The 24,234-nt window shown below is 37.4% G+C and overlaps 2 protein-coding genes across 5 annotated transcripts in view; both read right to left on the bottom strand.

The window, feature by feature from the left end:
- LOC107680047 (retinal-specific ATP-binding cassette transporter-like) overlaps nucleotides 1-5,955 on the bottom strand; it is a 44,043-nt gene extending 38,088 nt beyond the window's left edge. The window contains 6 exon segments of the mRNA XM_016475806.1: nucleotides 694-821; nucleotides 2,604-2,743; nucleotides 3,067-3,208; nucleotides 3,367-3,460; nucleotides 4,808-4,919; nucleotides 5,827-5,955. Of these exon segments, the coding sequence (XP_016331292.1) occupies nucleotides 694-821; nucleotides 2,604-2,743; nucleotides 3,067-3,208; nucleotides 3,367-3,460; nucleotides 4,808-4,873 (570 nt within the window). The 5' untranslated portion in view covers nucleotides 4,874-4,919; nucleotides 5,827-5,955.
- Nucleotides 5,956-7,453: 1,498 nt separating this feature from the next.
- LOC107680050 (rho GTPase-activating protein 29) overlaps nucleotides 7,454-24,234 on the bottom strand; it is a 62,991-nt gene continuing 46,210 nt past the window's right edge. For 2 of the 4 annotated variants that reach the window (XM_016475809.1, XM_016475812.1), the window contains 19 exons: nucleotides 23,500-23,572; nucleotides 22,374-22,428; nucleotides 21,378-21,533; nucleotides 21,226-21,290; nucleotides 20,490-20,600; nucleotides 20,322-20,402; nucleotides 20,069-20,236; nucleotides 19,513-19,650; nucleotides 18,833-19,023; nucleotides 18,308-18,480; nucleotides 16,704-16,835; nucleotides 15,754-15,852; nucleotides 15,122-15,285; nucleotides 14,846-15,034; nucleotides 14,616-14,753; nucleotides 13,332-13,558; nucleotides 12,902-13,172; nucleotides 12,718-12,820; nucleotides 7,454-8,663 (listed from right to left, as the gene is read on the bottom strand). In XM_016475809.1, the coding sequence (XP_016331295.1) occupies nucleotides 7,750-8,663; nucleotides 12,718-12,820; nucleotides 12,902-13,172; nucleotides 13,332-13,558; nucleotides 14,616-14,753; nucleotides 14,846-15,034; nucleotides 15,122-15,285; nucleotides 15,754-15,852; nucleotides 16,704-16,835; nucleotides 18,308-18,480; nucleotides 18,833-19,023; nucleotides 19,513-19,650; nucleotides 20,069-20,236; nucleotides 20,322-20,402; nucleotides 20,490-20,600; nucleotides 21,226-21,290; nucleotides 21,378-21,533; nucleotides 22,374-22,428; nucleotides 23,500-23,572 (3,448 nt within the window). In that variant the 3' untranslated portion in view covers nucleotides 7,454-7,749. The remainder of the gene's footprint in view (nucleotides 8,664-12,717; nucleotides 12,821-12,901; nucleotides 13,173-13,331; nucleotides 13,559-14,615; nucleotides 14,754-14,845; nucleotides 15,035-15,121; nucleotides 15,286-15,753; nucleotides 15,853-16,703; nucleotides 16,836-18,307; nucleotides 18,481-18,832; nucleotides 19,024-19,512; nucleotides 19,651-20,068; nucleotides 20,237-20,321; nucleotides 20,403-20,489; nucleotides 20,601-21,225; nucleotides 21,291-21,377; nucleotides 21,534-22,373; nucleotides 22,429-23,499; nucleotides 23,573-24,234) is intronic. The other 2 variants (XM_016475810.1, XM_016475811.1) reach the window with 2 other exon arrangements.

Here is a 24,234-nt window from a genome sequence, read left to right as displayed (position 1 = left end):
GAAATATCTCTATACATGATTTATTTTGTGTGTCGCAATACACTGACATGCACTTAGGAAAGTGTAGGATCACAGCAGCCTACTTAAGAGTGCTTGAATCAATGAGACAATGGGCTACACTCTTAAAAATAAAGGTGCTTCAAAAGGTTCTTCAAGCGATGCCATAGAAGAACATTTTTGGTTCCACAAAGAACCATTCAGTCAAAGGTTCTTTAAAGAACCATCTCTTGCTTATCTTTTTATAATCTGAAGAAACTTCTTTCACCACAAAGAACCATTTGTGAAACAGAAAGGTTCTTCAGATGTTAAAAGTTCTTTATGGAACCATTTAGACAAAAAGGTTCTTCTATGGCATCGTGAAGCACCTTTATTTTTAAGAGTGTACACCATAAATCAGTCTGTGTGTGAGAGGCTAGCGTGAAACAAAAGAAGACGTACGTCACGAAGACACTCACATACAAACTCAGGAAGGTCTCCTAGTGACTTTTAACACCACATGAACCCACTAGATTTGGCTGGAAACATCTAGTAAATCCCCATAGGAGTATTTGAGGATGTGACTGTGTGACAGGATTCTGCTTGCAGTGGAAGCTGTTAAAGCATTTATGAAAACAAATGTCTCAAAAGAGAAGCAAGCTCATTTGTTTTTTTTTAAAAGAAGTAGCCTATAAAGCAAAATTCGCCATAACGTACTTGCTCCACCCGCACTTGTGCATTTGTAAGATCATACACCACCGCCTCTGAAAGCCCAGCGTCCCGCAGCAGGAATGACGTTAGACCCTCGTCATCCTTCAGAATGTGCTCTACTTTTAGTCCTTTACCTGATGGCACAAAGTAAAGGACACTGAGGGAAATATATGATATATGGTGATTTTAAACAACAGTGTACTGTAAGGCTGTCAGTATGAGTACATGAAATAAAAAAATAGCATCATACTGTCTGTCAGTAATGTTAACTCAATTTTTACATTGAAAATGTACGAAAATGTGAGTGTCTGTGCTAAACTCGCCTCTGTTTTAGTTGCTATGTTTTTATTGGTTAGGTGTAAGTCTAAGTCACATGGTTGCCAAGTTTGTTGCACAAACGGTAGAAAAGATTTATTTCAAATAATAAAAAATGCTTTATTAAACTAAATCCTTAAAAGTCTTTACTTGAGATGCAAGTAAACAAATACAAATATTCCCTTTTATGTGGCCTAGATACATGGCCACAATGGAAGAATGCATTCCACTCCTCCTTAAATGAAGCATTCTTAACACTGCAGCAGTGCACTGACCAGCGTGTATAATGATTTTGACATATATTCATTTAGAGGACAAACTGTGCTGACAAAGTGCTTGAATGGATCACTTGATCACTGAATTCTTCATTGAAAGCTTTGTCGCTCAACAGTACTCTGTGCTGAAAGGTCTCAACATGGGAGTTGTGTGTGGAGAAAGTGCTGAAAGATTCAACTAACCAACGGTGTTCAGAAATAAACTACAGGGCTTTCACTTTAGTTAACAACATAAGAAATATTTTGAAAATTTTATCACGTGACATTTAAAAGATGTAAATGATGACGTGATGACGTAGGACATGTCCCTGAATCAAAATCTAATGGTCCTAGAACATTTCTATCAATACTCCTGTCAAAAGTTTGTGGTCAGTAAGACTTTTTGTTTTGTTTTTTTTTTGGTTTGGTTTGGTTTAGCCACATTAATTGATAAAAAATAGTCTTTTACGTTGTTACACAAGATTTCAAATAAATGCTGTTCTTTTCAACTTTGTATTTTATTTTGTACTTTGTATTTATTAAAGAATCCTGAAAAATGTTTTACAGTTTCCACAAAAACATTAAGCATCACAAATGTTTAATATTTTTTTGAAAAAAAAAAAAATTTGAGCAGCAAATCAGAATCATTTCTGAAGGATCATGTGACGGTGAAAACTGCGGCTGATTAATGGCTGTGAAAAAAAAACAGCTTTGCCATCACAGGAATACATTACATTTTAAAATATATTACAACAGAAAACAGTTATTTTAATATTTTACAATATTGCTCTTTTTATTGTGTTTTTGATCAAATACATGCAGCCTTGTTGAGTATATGAGACTTCCAAAAACACTAAAAATAAACAAATAAAAAAATCTTACTGACCCCAAACTTTTGAATGGTAGTGTGATTATATTAAAAAGAGCAGCCAGGATATTTAACTAAATTTCACCTCATGTTCCACAGTAGGAAGTCATACAGGTTTGGTATGACATGAGAAATCATTTCCCTCTGATTTTATGTAACTCACTATATTTGAAAGGACAAATAAAATATGTTGATCTCAGAATGCGCCCTATTTGGAAAAATCACAATCACTGGACATTTTCCTAAAAATTCACTCCATATATAAAGAGAGATTTGGGTTCGCCCTCACACTAAGGACTAGTCATCGGCCCATTAGAGAGAGCAGGAAAAAGAAAACAAGTATGAGGGTAGTGGAAGTACAAGAGAGGAAATGCCCACTCTCGCCATCCATCATTCAGATCCATTAAAGTGGTCCCATCAGTTCCTCTGAGGGCCGGGTTAATGGGCCAGAGAGCAGACGCTCCCCCTGCCCAACATACCTGCCACCAGCGCAGGATTGGTGCGCAGCATCTCCATGAAGTTGTTCATGATGGTGGCTTCATGCCACAGACGGCCGAGCTGATGGAACTCAGTGTCGTTCAACAGCAGCTCCTGTGAATCTTGGTAAAATCGTGCCAGTCTAAGGAGGGCAGAAAGAAATGAGTTACAACAATAAACTGGAACTTGGATTGGAGCTAACTTAGTCCATTAAAAAACAAACATCTCCCAACATTTTATGGTATGAATATGAATAGAAAAATCTATCTATTGGGATAAGACTAAATTTACACTCCCAACTGTTAGTTATCGAGCTGTTGTTACTCCTCTGCACTGGAAGAGTCATTTTTCCTCCAAACTGAATTGTGTCAGTGGTCTATCTCTGGACACCTACAACACGAAATGTGCAAGATAGGAACATTTTCCAGATTTGAGATGTGAGATGTGAAGGAGCATCTGACTCACATGGAGTTGTGGTAGTTGGAAACGACCCCAGGCAACTCTCCTCGAGTTTGATGGCGAAAACATGGGTTATTAGCATTGCAGAAAATTCCTTGAAACCAAGGCAGGATTCCCGCTGAGGGCATAGCCTTGCTGGGAAAATGACCTGCATTTACAGATATGATGAGTAAGTCCTCAGGCACTGCACACAGATGCTAATGAACTTTCAAGCTGTGATGTTTTCCTGAATACCATTATCAATATTTGGCTGAGAGTGTGAAATTGTACAACCAAAAGTAACTGTACTGTATTGTGTATTCTTACATTCATGTTGGCGATACAGGGGATTGACTCTTCGTAGCCACACAAGTCCGATGAATAAAAACACAGGCCACAGAATCTCAACCAGGAAGCGAATCTGTGTAAACATGACAAGATAATGGTATGTTCAGAAACATGTCAAATCTGAACGTAGGATTGTAGCAATGTTGAAAACAACATTTTACAACAAAGTTCAAGTTGCGTACAATATCATGAACTACCAGTAAACAGTACTTTTTTACAGCATTTATGAATGTAGTTTACTGTGGATTTCTATAAATGTTAACATATTTTTAACATTTCAAGTTGTACAAATAAATATACTACACCAATCTAACACTACTCAAAAATTAAAATGCCAGAAACAAATACAATCAAGATGTAAACCGAAATCATATTTCTTTTGTCCCCTTCTTAATAATTATTGTATTAATTTATATGATTTATTATTTTATCAACACTCTCAGTTTCTGTTAATTAACTGAATGTCTTAAAATAAGCAGCTTTTTTAATAATTAACACAGAAATGCCAAAACATTTCTTAGTCTATAAGGGCCTAGATTGGTAAATGCTGTAATAAATTGTTGTTCCTTGTTATAATGCATTAATCTTAAAGAATTGAATAGGGATGCACAATAGCAACACTAAAATTTTGGACAATATTGTAATTATTTTCATGTTATGACCAAGAACTGATAAATAGGCAACATTACAAAACTATATTGTGTTGTCTAAATAATTTGAAAACACTGAAAACTAAAGTACACTTGAATTTAAGCATCAACATTATAATGTACACTATGACAATTTGATATTTAGTTATTAATTTTAATATATAAATTAATATCTACTGATGTCATACTGTACATAATAATGTTGATCTCTACAAACACACACACACACACACACACACACACACACACACATAATAACAATGTAAATTATGATTTAAAATATTAACTTGAGAGATAAAATGAATGTTAGATGATGGCCAGGTAGCCTAACTGGAAAAATAGGTCAAATGTAAACTTAAATATCCAATATCAGCTGATAAAAAAATAAAAAAATAAATAAAAAAAATAACATCACCAAAAAAATAATTTTTTGATTTGGTACCAATATATCAATGTATCATCCCTAGAATTAAACCATATTGTAACGTGTTGTCCTAATGTTAAACAAATAAGAGAATCACACAAATGGTTTGAAAATACACTTTTTGAACACTCTCTTTTCAGCTTCAGAGTCTTACAGTATATTTGGTCTTGTGTGGTACAGTATATGTCACACCTCATTGCCTAAATCCTGCACATGGAACCACATTTCTGAGGTTTGTATCACATGATATAAACAGAGTGCTCTAAATATAAACTGTTTTGAGGGTTTAGAAACTACAGCCCATTATGATGATTGTTTTGTTTCCCAGTGAATCGGTTAATTGTACCTTTTGTCTCTTGCGGAGTGTCCAGTTCTTCCAGAGCAGCAGACGGGTCTGGCTGCTGGTGTTCATGGCTCCAACTTAACCCCTTGTATGGGGTCAACAAGCTGCAACAGACCTGCCAACACATCACATACCTCACACTCACAATCAAACTGAAAGAAAAGTCGCAGAACTTGTGTACAGAATTTCAAGTGACAGATAATTCTTTAGAGCTTTACACATGTGGCCATGTAATCAGATTTCAGACAGCCAGTCTTCATTAATGAAAACAGCTGTTTTAGAGAAATGTAGCTTGGAGACTTTGTTTGTTAGTCATGTGAAATTGTGTCACAAATCTTTACAGGAAAATATGAGGCTAGCATTGAACCACTGAACTATTTTGAGCCACAGCAATGATTACTACAGCAAGACCAAAACAGCACAGCAGTCACAGACAGGGCTGTTATTATGTCTGTTAGACGTCTAATTTTCCACAGTAATCTTTTAACACAAACACTGATTAACGCTCTTTCAGTTCAGGTTCAGATGCAAATGTATAATCTTACAGAGTGACATACATATTGCACAAACTCTTGATCTTCATAGTTACATGAATACGAAATAATTAAAAACATACCATGATTTTAGGTATAACATGCATATATATTAACCCTTCATGGATGAACAGTACTGTTCATTTTGGGGATTTTTTTATGTTTTTGAAAGTCTCTTATTCTCACCAAAGTTGCATTTATTTGATCAAAAATACAGTAAAAACAGTAAAATTGTGAAAAATAATATTACAGTGTAAAATAACTGTTTTCTATTTTAATAGATTTTAAAATGTAATTTATTCCTGAATTGGCAAATCTGAATTTTCAGCAGCCATTAATCCAGTCCTCAGTGTCACATGATCCTTCAGAAATCAGTCTAATATGCTGATTTTGCACTCAAGAAACATTTATTATTATCAATGTTGGAAACAACATTGGGAACAGTGTTCCCTAATCTAGTGTTACCCTTAAATCAAATGGTATACTTACCTCAGTGCTGAAAAAATATGAGTTCCTTAACATTCACACAGAAATGTACATAATTACAGTCCATGATAGCCGCAGAAATGCAAAAACCGAATTTACTGCTCCTGACTGACTCAACTAATCTGATTGCCTTAATCTGCAGGGTTAACATTGGCATCAGCAAAGCCCTCCAGTCTGACATGGCTACTGTTTATTTACATACATGTGGGAGATTGGCAAGGCATTAAGGGATATTGAGGATGTGTGTTGTTATATTATGTATTCTGGACATTTCACGAGTTCACACTTACATATAATGAACAGAGTAAAGGTTATGCGTATTTGGCGTGCTGTCCGGGGAGAGGGCTCCGAGCTCGGTCATTACTCTCGAGCCCGGGGTACTCCCCCCGTCCGGGGAGAGGGGTCCGAGCTCGGGTCTAAGCCCGGACCCAGAGCGCTCCCCCCCGAGTGTTCCTCCCCGTGCTGGGGTAGGAACGGGCTGAAGGTGAGGAGTCGGGGTGGTGGAGGGATGCTGAAAGACTAGAGATAATGGTCACATTATCGATCACACGATCACAAATGCAGACATGGTTTTATGTTTACGCGGCGCGATGAAACGTGTAAAAAGACAGTATAAATCATTATAATCTGTAATTGTGTCCCCACCGGATGCAAAAAATGCCTCGTTTATAATGGGTTTTAATGTTTTTGTCTCATCGCTCCGGCCGGGACAAGGCCTCACTATATGGTAAGTGGCGTAACATTTCCGTCACACGCTTGAGGTATTCGGCCAATCACAACGCACTGGATAGCTGGCCAATCAGAGCACACCTTGCTTTTCAGACCGATGAGCTTTGTAAAAATCTACGTGTTTCAGAAAGGCGGGGCATAGAGGAGAAATAATAATGTACAGTATGTGGAAAATAATGTGTTTTTTTTACCTTAAACCGCATAAACACATTTCATTACACCAAATACACAAAATAATGTTCTTTTTAGCAATATCATATGACCCCTTTAATCCACGTGTACATGCGAAAAGACAAAACATAGAAGAAAAAAAATAAGAAGAAAATAGTTTTAACTAAATATTTAATCTGCAAACATTTTGCTTGTCTTCAAGAATTGTTGGTATAGATGTATGCTTATGGCAGCAGGTTATGTGTAAACAAATGCTTATATAACTCTGAAATAAAACAGAAACAGATGCACTTACACAGCCTAAAACACACATAAGCAGGAGTGTTTCCAAGAGACAAGCTATAAAACAAATATAACAGCCAGCAGCAACTGTATTACATCATGCGAGGGCAGTGATCATGCGGTGCCACAGCACTGAATGCATGTTAAACAGTTAGACTTAGCATGTGCATCAAAATGAGCAATGGGCATAAATTTACAGACAATACTATACACATTCCTGTTGAGTTTATACAATTATTACACAGAACTTTTAACTTTAATAACATTAATATAGCTGATTATTTACTGATATAGAAGTGTCTCTTGAAACCTCATCTTATCACAGTGAAGGAGATAATAAGAATAAGACACATTTGGCATGAACGTTCAGAAACAATATCCGAAAAGAACATAAAAGAGTGCTCACTTATGGATAAGCGAATGTCACAAATGTTTTGGACCTCTGCTGATATGCTCAAACCGTAGCTTAAAGAGACATTAACAAACAGCTATCCAGAAAATTTCATGGAGATGTTTCACCTCTCTCCTAATATGTTTGCCCTTTCTCAAAGGGATTTTAAAACAACTTTCATATATACAGTATGGCACAAAAAAAGACAGCTTACATACAAATACATACATATAAAGCCGTAGACGGATCTACTAGACTGTGGAGGAATGTGGAGGAATCAGTCACTTTCTGAATGTCACATATAGGATACTATACCAAGCGTGATAAAATCCGCAACAGATCCGTCCAGGTTTTTAAACAAAATGGGCCTCTCTTTGTTCTAGCTCCTGCATATGGCGATTGCGCCTCTGATAGAGGGGTTTGGAGTCGGTAGGGCTGAGCTCCTCTGCACTGGAGCTTGGAGACTGAGGCGGAGAGAGAGTGACGGGGCTGATTGAGTCGTTCTCTGACAGTCCTTCCTCTGCTCCTCCTGTAAAAGTCTGCTTGGCCGTTAGAGCGATAGTCACTGATGTTGTTGGTGTGGTTGGGGGAGTCGTGACTGCTGTGGAGACTGCCGTAACTGTTGATGTGGCCGCTGTTGTAAATATGGTAATGGCTGTTGTATATACAGCTCCTGTGGTAGTGGTTGTTGCTGTCGAAACGGTTTTTGCCAGCGAGTCAAATGTCCTGATTTGGCTTACTGATGGAGGCCTATAGAACGTTCCAGGAGGGGGTTTTAGTGTCCGTGGCGCTCGGAAGGATATTGGAGCCCCTCCGGACTGGCTTGTAGCATCTTTTCTATTGGCGCTGCTTTGGGGTACAACGCTAATCTCTGCCGGTTTTGGCACACCAGAGGATGGCAGGTTGGCCACTATCATTGCAGTTCTGGGCGTCACATCATAATGCCTGTACTGTCTGTCCCAGGTCCTCCTCAGCGTCTGAGTGTCGATGAATGGGTTCCTGTAGTAGCTGGTGAGGCGTGGTGTTGAAGGCTTCTCCGGTTCGGTGGTCTCCTGAATGGCGGCCGGCGAGTGTTCACTCTCCTCTGTGTTGCGACTGTTATGCTCGTTGAGCAGTCTCTCCACAGGCATGCTGATGGGTCGAGACACTGGCTTGGAGCGCTGAGGACGTAGTTGCACCCCTCGGCTGCTGGCACTCGGCTGGCTGAACACAGATGTGGATTTCTGCAGAGCTGAGCCAACCCCATTGACATCTGAGCCCTCACCTGCTGAAGAGAAAAATACTTTTGAATTTAATTTATACAAATTATTAACTCAAAAGAGACATCAAAAAATGACTCTCGATAACCTAATGCATTCAAAATATGCATAATTTTTTTGCATTTCCAGGTCAGTTTTGACCCAGTGGAACAAAACCTTATAAAACAGTCAAAACTTGAAATTTTTTTCAAAACTTTATTACTACATTACACATTTTTATTAATTAAAAAAATTCAGAAGTTCTTTGAAATTTCAAATTTTACATAAACTACAGAAAAAACACTGATACAAGAAAATCTTTATATGAAATTTATAAGAACATATCATCTGAGAATTAACACAGAGGCTTAAGCCTAGTCCCAGACTAAAATGCATGTCTGTTCTGTTCTAGGGATGTTCATTTTAACCGGTTAACCGTTAACCGACCGTAAGAATTTTTGACCGATTAATACAATCAGTTAAACGATCAAAGATCAAAATATTTAAAAAGGTTTGCTGCATGGTTAAAATACGCTACGCGTATATAAAAAAATTGCGTTTTTTAGACAAAAAAAAAACACAAGTCGCGTCTAAGTCGCATTTTATTATTTCATTCAGAAAAAGGTCTAATGTCAACACAAAATGTTTACAAACATTATAATAAACACTGTAAACATAGCTAGTAGGGATGTGACGAGATCTCGTGGTACGAGAATACCACGCAATCTTATTCCTGAATGCTTTTATTTAACTATGACGTTAAAATTAAAACTAATAAAAACTATAGTAAAACTATTTGAAACTATTAAAAATTGTGTCTTGTTTCACCACCTAGATATTACAGCCCATATATATTTTTATATAAAACGCTATGCAGACATCTAGTGGCTATACAGTTTAATTTTTATTTCTTTAACATGTACAAGTAAAAATGAATATTAGGGATGTGACGAGATCTCGTGGTACGAGATCCGATGTGTCTCGCGAGAACGTGACGATATCCTCGCAAAACAATTTGCACTGTTTACATTAGAGCTGCACGATTAATTGTTTAAAGATCGCGATCTCGATTCAGACACCCACGCAATCTTATTCCTGAATGACAACGATTCAGCTATGTCTATTAGATCGCGAGCGTCAGTGGAGCGTGAGAAGCACGTTTTGTAGCTGCCCATGTTAATGAATAATTCATGCTGCTGCTGATCCAAAAAGAGCAACACAAACAATCTTTTCAACCACACATCATTATTTCTGTGTTACAGACTTTTAAATAACATAAGTTCTGGGATAAAAGTTTATAGTTTGGGTATAAACACTTATTCTCTACAGTAGGTCCGCCAGGAGGTGGCGACAACTGCCCGTTTAAAAAAAGTATTTGTCTGAATCATTCATTCAGGAGATACTAATTGTGAAACAGGTCTTTATGAACTGAGACACTGCCTCCATTTAATTAAATTTTTTTTTTTGTAAAAAGTAATTTTGTCAGAACCACTAGTACATTGTTATTTTGTTTAGTTTTCTAATCTTTTTTTCTTCAGAATCGTGATCTCCAATTTATATATTAAAAAAACATGATTCTCAATTTATCCAGAATCGTGCAGCTCTAGTTTACATGTTGTTTATTGCTGCATATAATTAATTAAAATAGAAGTTTAATTTCATAAAGTACAAGTTGATTTCAAAATGCACCTACATTTTTTGCATTTTGTTTTTCAGTTGAATAAAAGACAATTTTTCCCTATATATTTCATCATTGAGGATTTCTTTAAAAGGTCTAAAAATCTCGTCTTGTCTCGTTCTCATGAACCCAGTCTCGCGGGGTATAGAGGAGAAACAATAATGTACAGTATGTGGAAAATAATGTGTTTTTTTAACCTTAAACCGCATTAACACATTTCATTACACCAAACACACAAAATAATGTTCGTTTTAGCAGCATCATATGACCCCTTTAACACTCGTATGTATTGTAACACTTATACTCTTCCTCGAGGAGGTGGCGACAACTGCTCGTTTAAAAAAAGTATTTGTCATTGAATCATTCATTCAGGAAATTCCAATTGTGAAACAGGTCTTTATGAATTGAGACACTGACTCCTTCATTAAAAATTTTTTTTTACATTTTGTTTAAATGAATATTTAAAAAAAAAAGACTTAAGCAATGAACATTTTGTCAGAACCACTAGTACATTATGTTATTTTGTTTAGTTTTCTATGATGACAGACTTTGCTCAGGCATTTCAGAACGACCAAAACAACATATAGATGCTGTGAACGAGATCGGCCCGCTGCTAGTCAAGTTATCCCGTCTCATAGCGCACAGTCACGTGACTTTTTCAATGCGCTTGGAGGAATTTATTCGGTAAATGTGTTTCCATCGTAGTTTATGTGCATTTTCTCTTATCGGATAAAAAGTTTATCCTACTCAAGTTTTTTATGCGCATTTTTAGAATTTATGCGCATCTTGGCGTTTTTTATGCGATATTCCATAAAAATAGGTGGATGGAAACGCAGCTACTGACTCCTTCATTGATTTTTATTTATTTATTATAATTTTGTTAAAATGAATATGTATTTTTAAAAAGACTTAAGCAATGAACATTTTGTCAGAACCACTAGTAAATTATGTTATTTTGTTTAGTTTTCTAATCTTTTTTTCTTCAGAATCGTGAGAGAATCGTGATCTCCAATTTATATACAAAAAAAACATGCTTCTCAATTTAGCCAAAATCGTGCAGCTCTAGTTTACATGTTGTTTATTGCTGCATATAATTCATTAAAATAGAAGTTTAATTTCACAAAGTAGGCTACAAGTTGATTTCAAAATGCACCTACATTTTTTGCGTTTTGTGTTTTTCAGTTGAATAAAATACTATTTTCCCAATATATTTCATCATTGAGGATTTCTTTAAAAACGTCTAAAAATCTCGTCTCGTCTCGTTCTCGTGAACCCAGTCTCGTGTCTCGTCTCGTGGATGATAATGAACAGGCTGCATTGTCAAGGTAGCAAAGTTTAACTGTGTGCGCGCATGCGGTGCCGGCGCAATCACTTGAATTTTTTCCTTCTAACAGCGGAAGCAACTATCCTTTTAGCCATAAAGATAATCGGAATTGTAAAAGGTTTGCTTTTATTTGTGTACATTCACAATAAAAACAAATCTTTGTGCTTTTGTAAAATAAGCCTAAAGAAAAATAGGATGCCGCTTTCTGCCGTCTGTTTCCTTTCGTGCAGCACAAAAATGAACCGAAACTCTGCATACTAGGCTACTTGATGCACAGTTTTTCTTTTGTTTTCTTAATTTATTATTTAAGTACAAATATATTTCTGGTATAGGCTTATTTATTATTATTATTATTATTTTATTATTACATTAATATATTATTACATTATTATTATTTATATATAGCCTAGCTTTATGATGTTTTTCTCCGCTTGCAGAAGCGCTGCAGGTGCGTGATGTGATGCATGTGAATCCTCATGTTCTGTTCCGTTGCTGCATTTTTCGGATGTAAAATAATGTTAGTATTTTTAACGGGTCACAGACACTTATACTTTCTAATTTAATTCAATTCTAATTTAAAATAATCTTGTCGGTTAACGGTTAATAATCGGTTAACGAGCGTCGGTTGTCGGTTAGGAAAAATAACCGAAATGAACATCCCTATTCTGTTCTGTAGGAAACTTACACTGACATATCTTAAAAGAATGTTATTACTGTTGATTTGTCTCAAGATGCACACCAGTAATGTTTTCTCTAAGGCACGTTTATAAAATATATTTAAATGTCCTAACTGAACTATGGCCTAATCCTGGCTTAACCTAAGCCCTGTCTGTGAAACCATGCCTTAATGAACTTCCTTCAAACTTATAACTAATGACTACTCAAAACAGTCCACATTTATAAAAACCTACATTTTTTTATTTTATTTTTTTTACAAAACAACATCAAAATTACCCGATAATGTTTTCAAAACAAATACGTTAATTTTCTGTGGATAAACTTTCACTTTCAGATGAAAAACATGATTTATTCTTTCACGTTGACTTTAAAACCAAAGATGAGTAGAAACAATCATACTGACCAGGTGTTTGCACTTTATCATCCCCTGTCTTCATCTCCTTCACTTCTTCCATCAGCTGTGCAGAGGTAATCACAGACGAGTGTCTCTTGTAGGCTTTTGCACTCTATGAAGAATAAACAGATCAGAAATCATAAACTAATATTTCCTTAAAAAAGTCTAGCTTGCAATCTCTGGCCCATCTCACCTCTTTGATATCCAGGAGCGATCTGGAGTGACGGCTGAGTGCTGGCTGTGGTGCTGTCGGACTGGTGGGAGACACAGGGCTGAGGGGGACATCAAAGATCATCTGGTGGTGCCTAATGAGCAGGTCCACCATGCGGGCCTGGTGGGGGTAGTCAACCAGAGAGGACAGCGACACTTCTGCCTCCAATTGCCTGGGCTTGATGAGTGTCGGACCGAAGATGATACCCAGGTTACTAGTGGTCATCTTGTTCTCTTCAGCCTGCTCTGACACGCTGTAGAACAATGAACAGTAAAGTGTTTAAGTGATAAATTATATTTCACTCTCACTAAACGCATTTAAGGACATCAAGCAACAAGCAAAGAAAAACAGATCCCAATAACGGATTCCTGCTTCTTTGCTAAATGAGCTTTTAAAACACGCTTTTGTTTACCTGTGCAGATGGGTGATGAGGAACTGCAGGGTTTTGTAGTGGCCCGCTGGAAGCTGGCGAAGGAGGTCTCTGATTTTGAAGAGGACTCTTTTAAGGTCAATACTGAGGCACAGCTGCTCTCCTGGTGATTTCTCTGTAGTCGAGTCAGTCTCGCCCATGTGCTGAGTCTCTTTTGCCAGCCCGATGATATCATTATAATACCGATATAGAATCAATGGCTCTGGCAACTGAAAGACAATTGAATTTGTTTTTTTAGACAATGTCAAATCAGCAAAAATGTATTTTTAAAAATATATTTTTTTTTCTAAATGAACCCTATAGAGTGCAACAGTTGGGTTTTGGCAGGAAAAATCTTATTCATTTTCTCCGTAAGGAACTGATTTTTAACTTACAAAACTCTTAAAGACAGACCTACTATAAGCTGTTATTTGGTGATATAATCTCACCAAACAGAGAATCACAACAAGCAAATAGCACCAAAAGAACACTTTAGTACCTGTCCACTCCCATGAAGCACTGCGAATGACGGAATAGTCATTTTACATGCGCTGTCAAACTACTTAAATATTAGTGTATATATATATATTTTGCAATACATGTAAAATATATTGTTTCTATACACAATCAACATCGATAACGCTTTACAATATGGTGTCATTTGTTAACCTTAGTTAATGTATTAACTAACATGAACGAACACTGTGCAATACATTTGTTACAGTATTTATTAATCTTTGTTAATGTTAGTGAATGAAAATACAGTTATTCATTCTTTGTTCATGTTAGTTCACAGTGCATTAACTAATGTTAACAAATACAACTTTTGATTTTAATAATGTATTAGTAAATGCTGAAAGTTCAGTAACTGCTGTAGAATTATTGTTCATGCTTAGATCATGTTAACTAATACAGTTAACTACTGTTAACTAATGAACCTTATTGTAAAGTGTTACCTCAACATCTTTAAATCAATAGTTTTATATTTATCCATTGTTTTGATTATGTCGTTCGCAATGCTTCATGGGATTGTTAAAGCTGTTAAGTACACACCTTTGTCTAATATATAAGATTTTCAAAAACATTTTTTGCTTCAAATCAAAGTTTGCAATGTTGTGATTCACCTCGTAGCTGGTTGCTTTGGTTCATGGCTTATAACTCAATAACAAAGAAATAATTACTATTTTGAAAAATACTGAAACCAAAAAGTGGGCGGACACAGTGGCACTCTATTATGTCAAGTTTCATACAGACATGATGAAACTGGGATTATTTGTCCCACCACACCTGTCTCAAGTAAAGCTTGAGCACGTTGCTTATGTCATGTGGGTGGAGGTCAGAAAGCTCCACTAAGTCCTTTCCGTTCTCAAAGGCCTGGCACAGCTTTTCCACACGAGACTTCGCCCCATTCACCCGATAAATGCCCTTGAAATGAACCGAAAGTAGGTGTCACTCACAAAATGACTCACAAACATTGAATTAAACAAACTCCTTTCAGCTGAATCTTTATTCTTCACCTTAATGTTCAGGGCACGACTCTCGATTTCTGAGGTGCATTTTTTGATGATGAAGGGGATGCCGTCAGGACTGTTCTTAGCTACTTGGGCGAAGTCAATCCCGAACAGGTGCAGTCTGCCCTGGAGCTTCTTATGACCACACTGAATGGCAAGAGTCTCCAGGCATTTCTTATGACAGGCCAAAGAGCACTATGCAAAAAGAGTTCAGGATATGACAACCGGCTCTAATGAACAATGTGAACAGAATCAATGTGGGTGTTGATGATGATGATGTACCTCCTCACATTCAGCCCCGTGAAACACCACCAGACCGTCACACTCTCTGCATTTGGAAGGCGCTCGCAGTTTCCGCAACTTGTGAGTTTGTGCTGCTTTTGACATCTGAGCATTACGGAAAGGGCCGGGAGAACTGGCCGCTTCCATCACCATCTCAGCAAGGCCTGAGACAAGAAAAGACATGTGTTTCAATAGCTAAAAACACTCTGCTGGCCCACTAACAAAGTTCCTGTGTGGCCAAAGGATCATCAGGAGTCTTAAATGTGAGTTGGGATAGGAGCTGAAAGAATTTTCATGACTCTGGCTTGCATTCCTATTTAATTAATGATTCTTTTAGTACTTTTAAGGAAGCATTACCTTCTCTCCGGTTCCTCAAATGTATTTCCCTACTTTTAACATTTGTTTACATTCAACAATTATTAATGAAATGTAACACTTTTGGTGGAGACAGGAACTGTTAACTGTGACATTTTGCCAATGTCAACATCGAGCCCATCTGCGCAGCTGCACTGAAAGCAAAAATAAGGGTGCAAGCAATTCAGCACTTGCGTAATAAACACAAACCTGTGGTGTCATCACACATCTATGAACACAGACACTCACAATCACCCTATTTAGTTTGTACTACCAACCATTATCTGATGGGGAAGGTGGTTCCCTCTCATCCAGGTCATCTGCAGAAGACATGGTACCAGTTGAGGGGGTTCTGGGAAGCCTGCGTTTGAAATCCCCTGTAACACGAAACACACACATAAACACACATTAGATACTTCCTTCATGCAGAGCACTTCTCCATCCTGTCCACTGAGAACTAGGTCAACCACTTTACAAACAAAATTTACAAACGTGCCTAAACTAGCAATATTTTTAGAGGAACTTCTTTTTTGGATTAAATATGTTGCACTTGACAATAAGCATGGCTGATGTAACTGGCCAGAGTAAAACATTTAAGGACATCTGACAAAACTGTCACTTGCCTGATTAGGCCAGTGCCGAGTCCACTGACACTCTCATGCCCTAACAATTTGTTGATCACATACATGTTTTTATGCCTGCTTTTTCTTTGACGTTGTGAACATTGTTGTTTTGCACATTCTGTTCAATTCTGCTGATGTAAATATGTCACAATATCTAGCTGGCTGATGTAGTTGACGTTTTGTGGTTTATTTATGATTTATAGCTGTCACAACATCTGTAGAATTTCCAGCAATTACTGCACATCATACATTATATGTTGTAAATTGTTTAATGAAAAAATATATATTTTTATTTTTGTTAATGTTGGCAAGGAAATAAAAAAAAAAATGAAATGCAGCAGTAGTAGTAGTATATTGTTTAATGCCAGTACAGAAGGCTATGTTTGTCAAGAACAAGGTAAAATGAATGAATAATATAGAATAAATAAATAATTTTGAAATATATAGAAAATAATCTAGAATAAAAAAAAAAAAAAAAATTGATATAATAACCTATTTTCAGATGTACTTGTGATTTATATGAAATGCTTTATTTAAAATATAACACATGTCCCATATTGTGAAACGCATTGTAAGATACAATGTGATGACATCAGAAAAAGTACCTGGACTAGCTGTGGGGGAGTCCATTGAGCGAGACTCACTGCTTCCTCCAGCACTTTCTGAGTCACTGCACATCCCCCCTCCACCAGCACTGCCTGAGCTCAAGGCCCGCTGGGAGCCCTGCGTCCTTAACACTACAACACACAGAATTAACCTCAGAATTACCTTTCATCTTTCGTCTAGGAAATCTTTATTGCTAAAACTGAGGGAGAAAATCCTGCGCGTGTTTGGGAGAATCAGTCTGTCTGCATGTTTCATTCAGTTCAGAGTAGGGCTGTGCGATATGGACAAAATTTGTGAATTTGAAACATATTTCCAAAAGAAAACCAATTAGAGCTTTATCAAGAAGCTGTAACATGTCTCTAGAACAGACATAAGGCAAAATAATCACTAAGTAAAGGTGTAACAAAATGTCTCTAGAATAGACATATGGCAGGAAAAAAAAAAATCCCTTGTCCAGTGATTTTTTTTGCCATGCATTGGTCATAGAGCTCTTTGTGGCGTTGCCTCAGATTTTGAACTAGATTTGTTGCGCCAAGTTCACACGTCCTCCATCTGCAGTGCGTGAAGCAGCACAGACTCATTTTGCTTTCACACAGGATGCGTTTGCAGTCCGCTCCTGATCCGCGGCTGTTTATCACAAACACAACATTTATCCATTATTTTGATTTCAAATCTAAACGTTGTTTCTGAAAATGCTTTTTCAGCATTGTGATTCTCTTTTATCACAGTACAGTAATACAATCTTTCATAGACACATTCACGTTTAAACTCAATAAATATAACTTTGTTTAATTACCACCACGAGTGCCATCTATTATTGCGTTGTTTATCTAAAAGTGCACTTTTCCTTGTTTTAAATCTAGCCAAAAAGCCATGTGTTGACTGTGAAACAGTCGACTTTAATTATATGCATTTATGGTGTAATTACTAAATTTCCATGTCAATCATGTTAATTTTTACCGCGAATAATGCGCTGTCACTTTAATTCAGCGCATGCAGCACAGCAGAAATAGACTCCGTGCGGAAACAATCGCAGCATGACTGCTGCAGACGCACCGCTCCTGGAGTGCACTATCGCATGCAGTGTGAACGCTCTGATCCGTTAACATGGGCGCGGACAAAATACGCACCACAGACGGAGTGCGTGGACCTGGCGTTACGTTTGTATGCCCGCCCGGTCTGTTCTGTTCACAGTGGACACGTCAAGCAATAAAACTAATAAGCTGTTCAGGATGTTGAAGCTTGCCAGACATATGTGCCTAATACTGTAGTGCCAAACATCTCAGGATCTTATTTAAGTGCTGAGAAAATAAATGTCTTGGAGTCTAGTCTAACAAATGCAGGTTGAGTAGGCTGACGTCACCCAAAGGCTTGTTCTATCTGCATGAGCAGCCTGACATAGCAACTTTGGCTCAATGTGAGTTACAGTGAGTTAAGGGCGGGACTGTCTGTTTGTCCAAACAATGGATATAGTGGAAATCTGCTTAAAAAAAACAGTTATTATTGTTGTCATTCCACTTTCTGTCACAGAAATGGATCATTATAAACCTATAAAGTTTTAGTCGTCAGACTAGATCCTTGGCGACTAAGATACATCTCTTACCTTGCATGTCTATACTGCTATTGGATCGTCTCTCAGTGATCTTGGCCTTGCAGGGTTGTATGGTACCCTCGACATCATCTGCGCTGTGGTTATCCGCTGAAGTAACAGAGCCTTGTGACAGGTTCCCATGGGATGAGCGGGTGCTGCTCTGAGACCTCTTATGAAGGGACATTCTGGAAAGGAAAGACACTTGTTAAAACATGCTTTATTAACATACCGCAGGCAAAACAGGCTGTGCAAAATCTCTGCTGATTGTGAAATGGGTTACTCAACAGGAAAGCGTGAGATTTGAATGCACTGTAAACAAAGGTGATAGCACTGACTGGCCAGTATGTTTGTACGTGGGTGCGATTCAGAGGTCAAGCTGAAAAGCAGAGTTTACACGGGGCAGCGATTATGGAGAGCAGAACCCTGGATAAACAACACGCTATCACCGACCGTGGTTTCGTTCATCATTCTTCCTGAGGAAGATCCAAACAATGCAGCCTCTCTCTGGCCCGCACGGAAACTTGAGTGTGGACTTACCCCGTTTTTGAGGAAGCTGTGATGTCCTGAGACAGAGACTCCAGCCACACACGCTCTTTAGGCAGGCTGCACACAAACTCAGAGTAGCGCTGGCCTGGCTCATACTTTTTGGCCTGTTCACTTAGAGCTTGGTAGTTGACTGACAGAGGTTGGGTCTGAGCCTGCTGCATCTGGAACCAGTTCACTGTCACCTATAAGAGTTTGTGAGAATAGTCAGTACACAATAATGGTATTTATTTTATTATAGGTCAAAAGTTTGGGTTCAGTAAGATTGTTTATTATTTTTATTTTTTAAGAAATGAATACTTTAGCAAGTATGATCAAAAGTGCCAGTAAAGATATTTATTTATTTAAAAAAGCGCTGTTCTTTTGAAATTTCAATTCATTTCACGGTTTCCGAAAAACATGAAGCAGCACAACCATTTTCAACATTGATAATAAGAAATGTTTCTTGAGCGGCGAATCAGCATATTAGAATGATTTCTGAAGGATCATGTGACACTGAAGACTGCAGTAATGAATTCAGCTTTGTCACTGCCGGAATAAATTACATTTTAATTAACAGTAATAATATTTCACAATTTTACATTATTTTTGATTCAATTCAAAAACATTCAATACTCGTACAGACCCCAAACATTTGAACTGTAGTTTAGTGTTGTTGTGACATGGATACAGACCGATTTGAGGGTCAGGTCACATTGGAAGACCAGCTTCCGAATCTGAGTGAGGATCTCACGCTTAGTGTTTGACAGGCTGACCTTCTTTGCCTCTAGATCGGCCACACAGGCTTTATACTGCTCCTGTGCTTCCTCTGCCTAGAGTCACCACAAAAACAGACGATCAGCCAAACAAAACAAAACAAAAGCATAGTGATTTTCCTTGCCTTTCTTAAGCCAAAGTGTGTCATTTCTGTGCCACCAACGTCACCAAACAGGACTGCAAAAATGTTCCCTTTTATGAAGAAAATGCTCATTCGTTTGCTAAGGTGTGATGCTATGTAGTTGCTGGGTGTCTGGGTTGTTATAGCAACAGTAATGTTTAGATTATATGGCAAATTTTCAGACAGTACGTCAGGCGTTAAGGAAATTCAAACAAATTCCCACAAACTCTGTGTTTCTCGTCACCACTTTGAAGCTCAATAAACATAAGGGTGTGTGTGTTCGTGCAGTCTGTGATCATGTTGGAGTTGAATTTGAAGTTTTAAAATTCTTTATAGTGCAGTTTCTGCAGTACCTTCTGTAGGGCCTCTTCCTCCACCCTCCGTTTCTTCTCTAGAGTCCTGCCTCCTGCTGATGGCTGCTCCTCCTCGGTGCGGCTGGTGGAGCTGCGTGCCTTCTCGTACTCCTCCCTCTTCTGCACCTTCAGCAGTCGAGCCTTCTTCAAAGCGCTCTCGGCCTCGCTCTGAAAACATGTGGGTTATTAAGCACTAGCGGTTCTAAAGAAATGTTAGTGATGAAATTCAAAGAATTCAAATAATCATATGCACCATTTTCTTTAACTCTCTTTGCCATTGTTCCTTTATCTCTTTCCTCTGCTTGTCCAGATCGGTCTTGCGGGCCAGCAGTGGCTGTTGGAATTATGGGAATTTTGTGGAATTAAAGGAAATGATTTGTTAGTTAGATAAAAAATGTATAGCAGATTTATCTGATCATACCTGTATAAATTTGTTGGTTTGTAGAGCTGCAGCTGTTTGGAGCAGAGCCTGATTGTACTCAATCTCATTTTTAAAGGCAGAGACATAAATATCCCGGAAAGGCATGAAGTCCTTTAGAAACAGGGTAACAAAATAATGTCACTTAAAGGCCCAAAATCAAATACACTACCATTCAAAAGCTTGAGATCAGTAAGATTTTTGAATGTATTTTTGAAAGAAGTCTCTTATGCTCACAAGGCTGATTTTTTTGATCAGAAATACATTAAAAAAAGAGCAATATTGTTAAATATTACTACAATTTAAGATAACTATATTCCATTTGAATATATTCTAAAACGTATTCCTATTAATTCCTGTGATGGCAAAACCGAATACTTAGAAGTCATTACTCCAGCCTTCAATGTCACATGATTCTTCAGAAATCATCCTAATATGCTGATTGGCTTCTCATTTGGTGCATTTCTTCTTATTATTATTGTTGAAAAGAGTTGTGCTGCTTAATATTTTTATGGAAACCATGAAATATTTTTTTTCAGGATTGTTCTGATGAATAGGAAGATCAGAAGAACAGTATTTATTTGAAATAGATATACATTATGAATTTCTTTACTAACAAATTTTATTCATTTTATGTTCTTGTCAAATAAAAGTATTAATTTCTTTCAAAATTCTTCCCAAAAATTTAAATGGCAGTACATCATATACATCACATTTAATCAAAACAAAAGACCATCACCTGCTGACTTGCCACTGCCTTTGCGGATTCTGCCATCTTGGCAAAGCTTTTGGCACATTCCATGTCTGTCAAATACAGAGATACCATATGAAACACTAAAGTTCAACAATGAAGACTCAGAATAAAAGATCGGGCTTTAAGAATGGACTGACCCAGACTGAGGCGTTTCTCCACCCAGGCCAACATGTCTTTGGTGTATTTGGACCAGGCCTTGGCGTAGAGCAAAGCCGACTCTACTCCACTGTCATTCTTCAGTAGAAGGAGGTCCACCTGCTCCACGGTGGACAGCTCTGGGGACAGAGCAGGATCTATAAACCCAGAACACTGCATATGAACACACAAACACTCCACATTGTTTAAAAAAAAAAAACTGCTGAAAATACAGAGGTACCCTTTGAAGACATTTATATTTCCTCAACCTCAGTCTCTCCACTCTCTAAAACTGTCATTTAAAATCTACTTTTAAATATTACCACCCTACAGGGTTTATAGGCCAAAAGTTACAAGGCAAATGTTACAAGTCAGCTTTATTAAAAGCAGCGACAGCCCTTAAATTGGTGACAAACTTGCTTTTAAGAGGAATAAACATATACCATCCCATTGACTTAAAAGAAAAAGAGGTCTTTCTAAAACTGACACTAATCTGTGGTAGCATTAGATGTGTGTACATCTCGTAAAATCAGGTCATCTTGTAAAACCTGTGCTTTAACCTTTGCCAAATGCACTGACACGAAACTCAGCTGCGCTGAATCCAAGCACCTCGCCCAAAAAGCCACATGTGGTTCCCATTCCTCATACAAACGACCAAAAAAACCCAAAGAATGTCAACCATTTGGCAAACAAGAAGAATGTTAGACTATATGAAAAACAACACAAGTGTGAAGGTACAGGGTGTGTAGAGCTCTCTTGTTGATTATGACCTATGTCAGTGCAGCTCATTTGTCTCTCTGCTAGAACAACACTTTTCATGTGTGGTTTGTTTAACTAGAAAACTTTGTTGAAGTTTGCATTACTGTTGCTCTGAGGCACATACAATATGTGATGAGATTCTCTTCAACACCTCAGTGGCAAGAGCCTGCTTGCTTTGTGATGAAATCCGTGCTAGAAGGATGGAAGACAAAAAGGAGAAAGAAAGGAAATCCATTTACCTGCCAGATCATTTTGATTGCAGCCTCCTGAATCTTCAGAGAGGTTTTCAAAAGACTAGAGGAGAAAAAGAGAAAAACGTTTCACACAGGACGAGAAGTTTGATGACAGGTGAGGGATGAAAAGGTGCTTCTTTTGAGTGCTTCTCTTTTATCTTGTCTCTCAATGTCTCAGTTAATCAAAGCTTGAAAACCATGCTCTTTAAATCACAAGGGCCAGCCTGGTTTCATTATTTTCAAAGCAGAGCTCTAAACTTAAAGGGATGGTTCATCAAAAAATTAAATGCCATTATTTACTCACACTTGTTTTAAAAAATATGTTAGTTATTTTTCTGTGGAACACAAAAGGATTCTGTAGAAGCTTCGTGCATCTTTTTTTCCATACGACAGTTCATAGTAACTGCACCCGTCAAGCAGCAAAAAGGAAATAAAAATCATGCAAATGCCATAAAACTAAGCCAAACTACTACTTTTATTCAGCAAGGACGCATTAAATTGATCATAAGTGACAGTAAAAACATATATAATGTTACAAAAGTATTCTATTTCAAATAGATGCTGTTTGACCATTCTATTTATCAAAGAATCCTGAAAAAAATAATGTATCACAGTTTCCTCAAAAATATTAAGCGGCACAACTGTGTTTTCAACACTGATAATAATATGAAATTATTAAGTTTCCTGAGCACCAAACCACAAGAATAAATGACATTTTAAAATAAATGCAGCCTTGGTGAGCATAAGACTTCTGTCAAAAACATTAAAAACATTTCTAATCTTACAGACCCCAAACTTTTGAATGGTGGAGTATTTCAAGCCTTCTGAAGCCATATGATACTGTTGTTTATAATAGAGAATACTGGCTTAAATTTCAGTCTGCTTTTCACATAAAGCTATTGTATGGCTCCAGAAGGCATGGAAGACATTTAACGGTGCTTTGTATTGGCAGACGTGGGCACTATGAACTGTTGTTGTATGGAAAAGAGTTGTGTGAAGAGCAAAATTATCCTTTTGTGTTCCACTGAAAAAATAGCACATGGGTTAGGAACAACATGAGGTGAGTATATAATGACTTTTTTGTGAACTAATTTTTCAAGGACCTTTGAAGGCCATGGAGGTGATAACTTACACGACTTCTTCTGGCTTGGGGGTACCCCAACCTGGAGCCACTGTCCACATCTTCCATAAGGAAGTCAGACACTCTGAAGTGGAAAAGAAAGACAAGTCACTGCACATAACATAACTTGAACGTACATAATAAGGTTAGAATATTATGGTGCTATTTTTCATTACAAATAGCTCATTTTAAATCAAGAATGTGAGCAGTATTAAGGGTTAGTTCACCCAAAAATGAAAATTCTGTCATCATTTACTCACCCTCACATCATTCCTAACCTGCTTGACTTTTGTTTATCTTCGAATCACAAATTAAGATACGTTTAATATTCTCTGATCATTTTGTCTAACAACTGAAAACATATCAAATATGGTAAACAGAAGCTCAAATGTACTTGCTTGACGTGTGAGAACCAAAAAGATTTGTCCTCGCATTTCACACAAGCATGGTTGTGCTTCTGCTGACCATATTTGATGAGCTCTATGTATGTACGTTGATCAATGTTTATAGGTGAATTAAAGACTAAATTAAATCTGTTCATCATATAAAGCGATCAAGTCTCTTTGGTGGACTTCTTAAACCACTTGGATTTATATGGATTATGATGTCTTTATGAACTTTTGAAGTGTCAAAATTGTGGTTGCGTGGACTTTCAAGGGAGGGACTGAAATCTCTCGGATTTGTGTTTTAAGAATCTCTTATGGGTTTGGAACAGCATGAGGATGAGTAATTGAATTTTCATTTTAA

Source organism: Sinocyclocheilus anshuiensis, unplaced genomic scaffold (assembly GCF_001515605.1).
Source record: "Sinocyclocheilus anshuiensis isolate Anshui unplaced genomic scaffold, SAMN03320099.WGS_v1.1 scaffold1105, whole genome shotgun sequence".
In the NCBI taxonomy this organism is placed as follows: domain Eukaryota; kingdom Metazoa; phylum Chordata; class Actinopteri; order Cypriniformes; family Cyprinidae; genus Sinocyclocheilus; species Sinocyclocheilus anshuiensis.
This window is presented reverse-complemented; position numbering and strand designations above follow the sequence as displayed.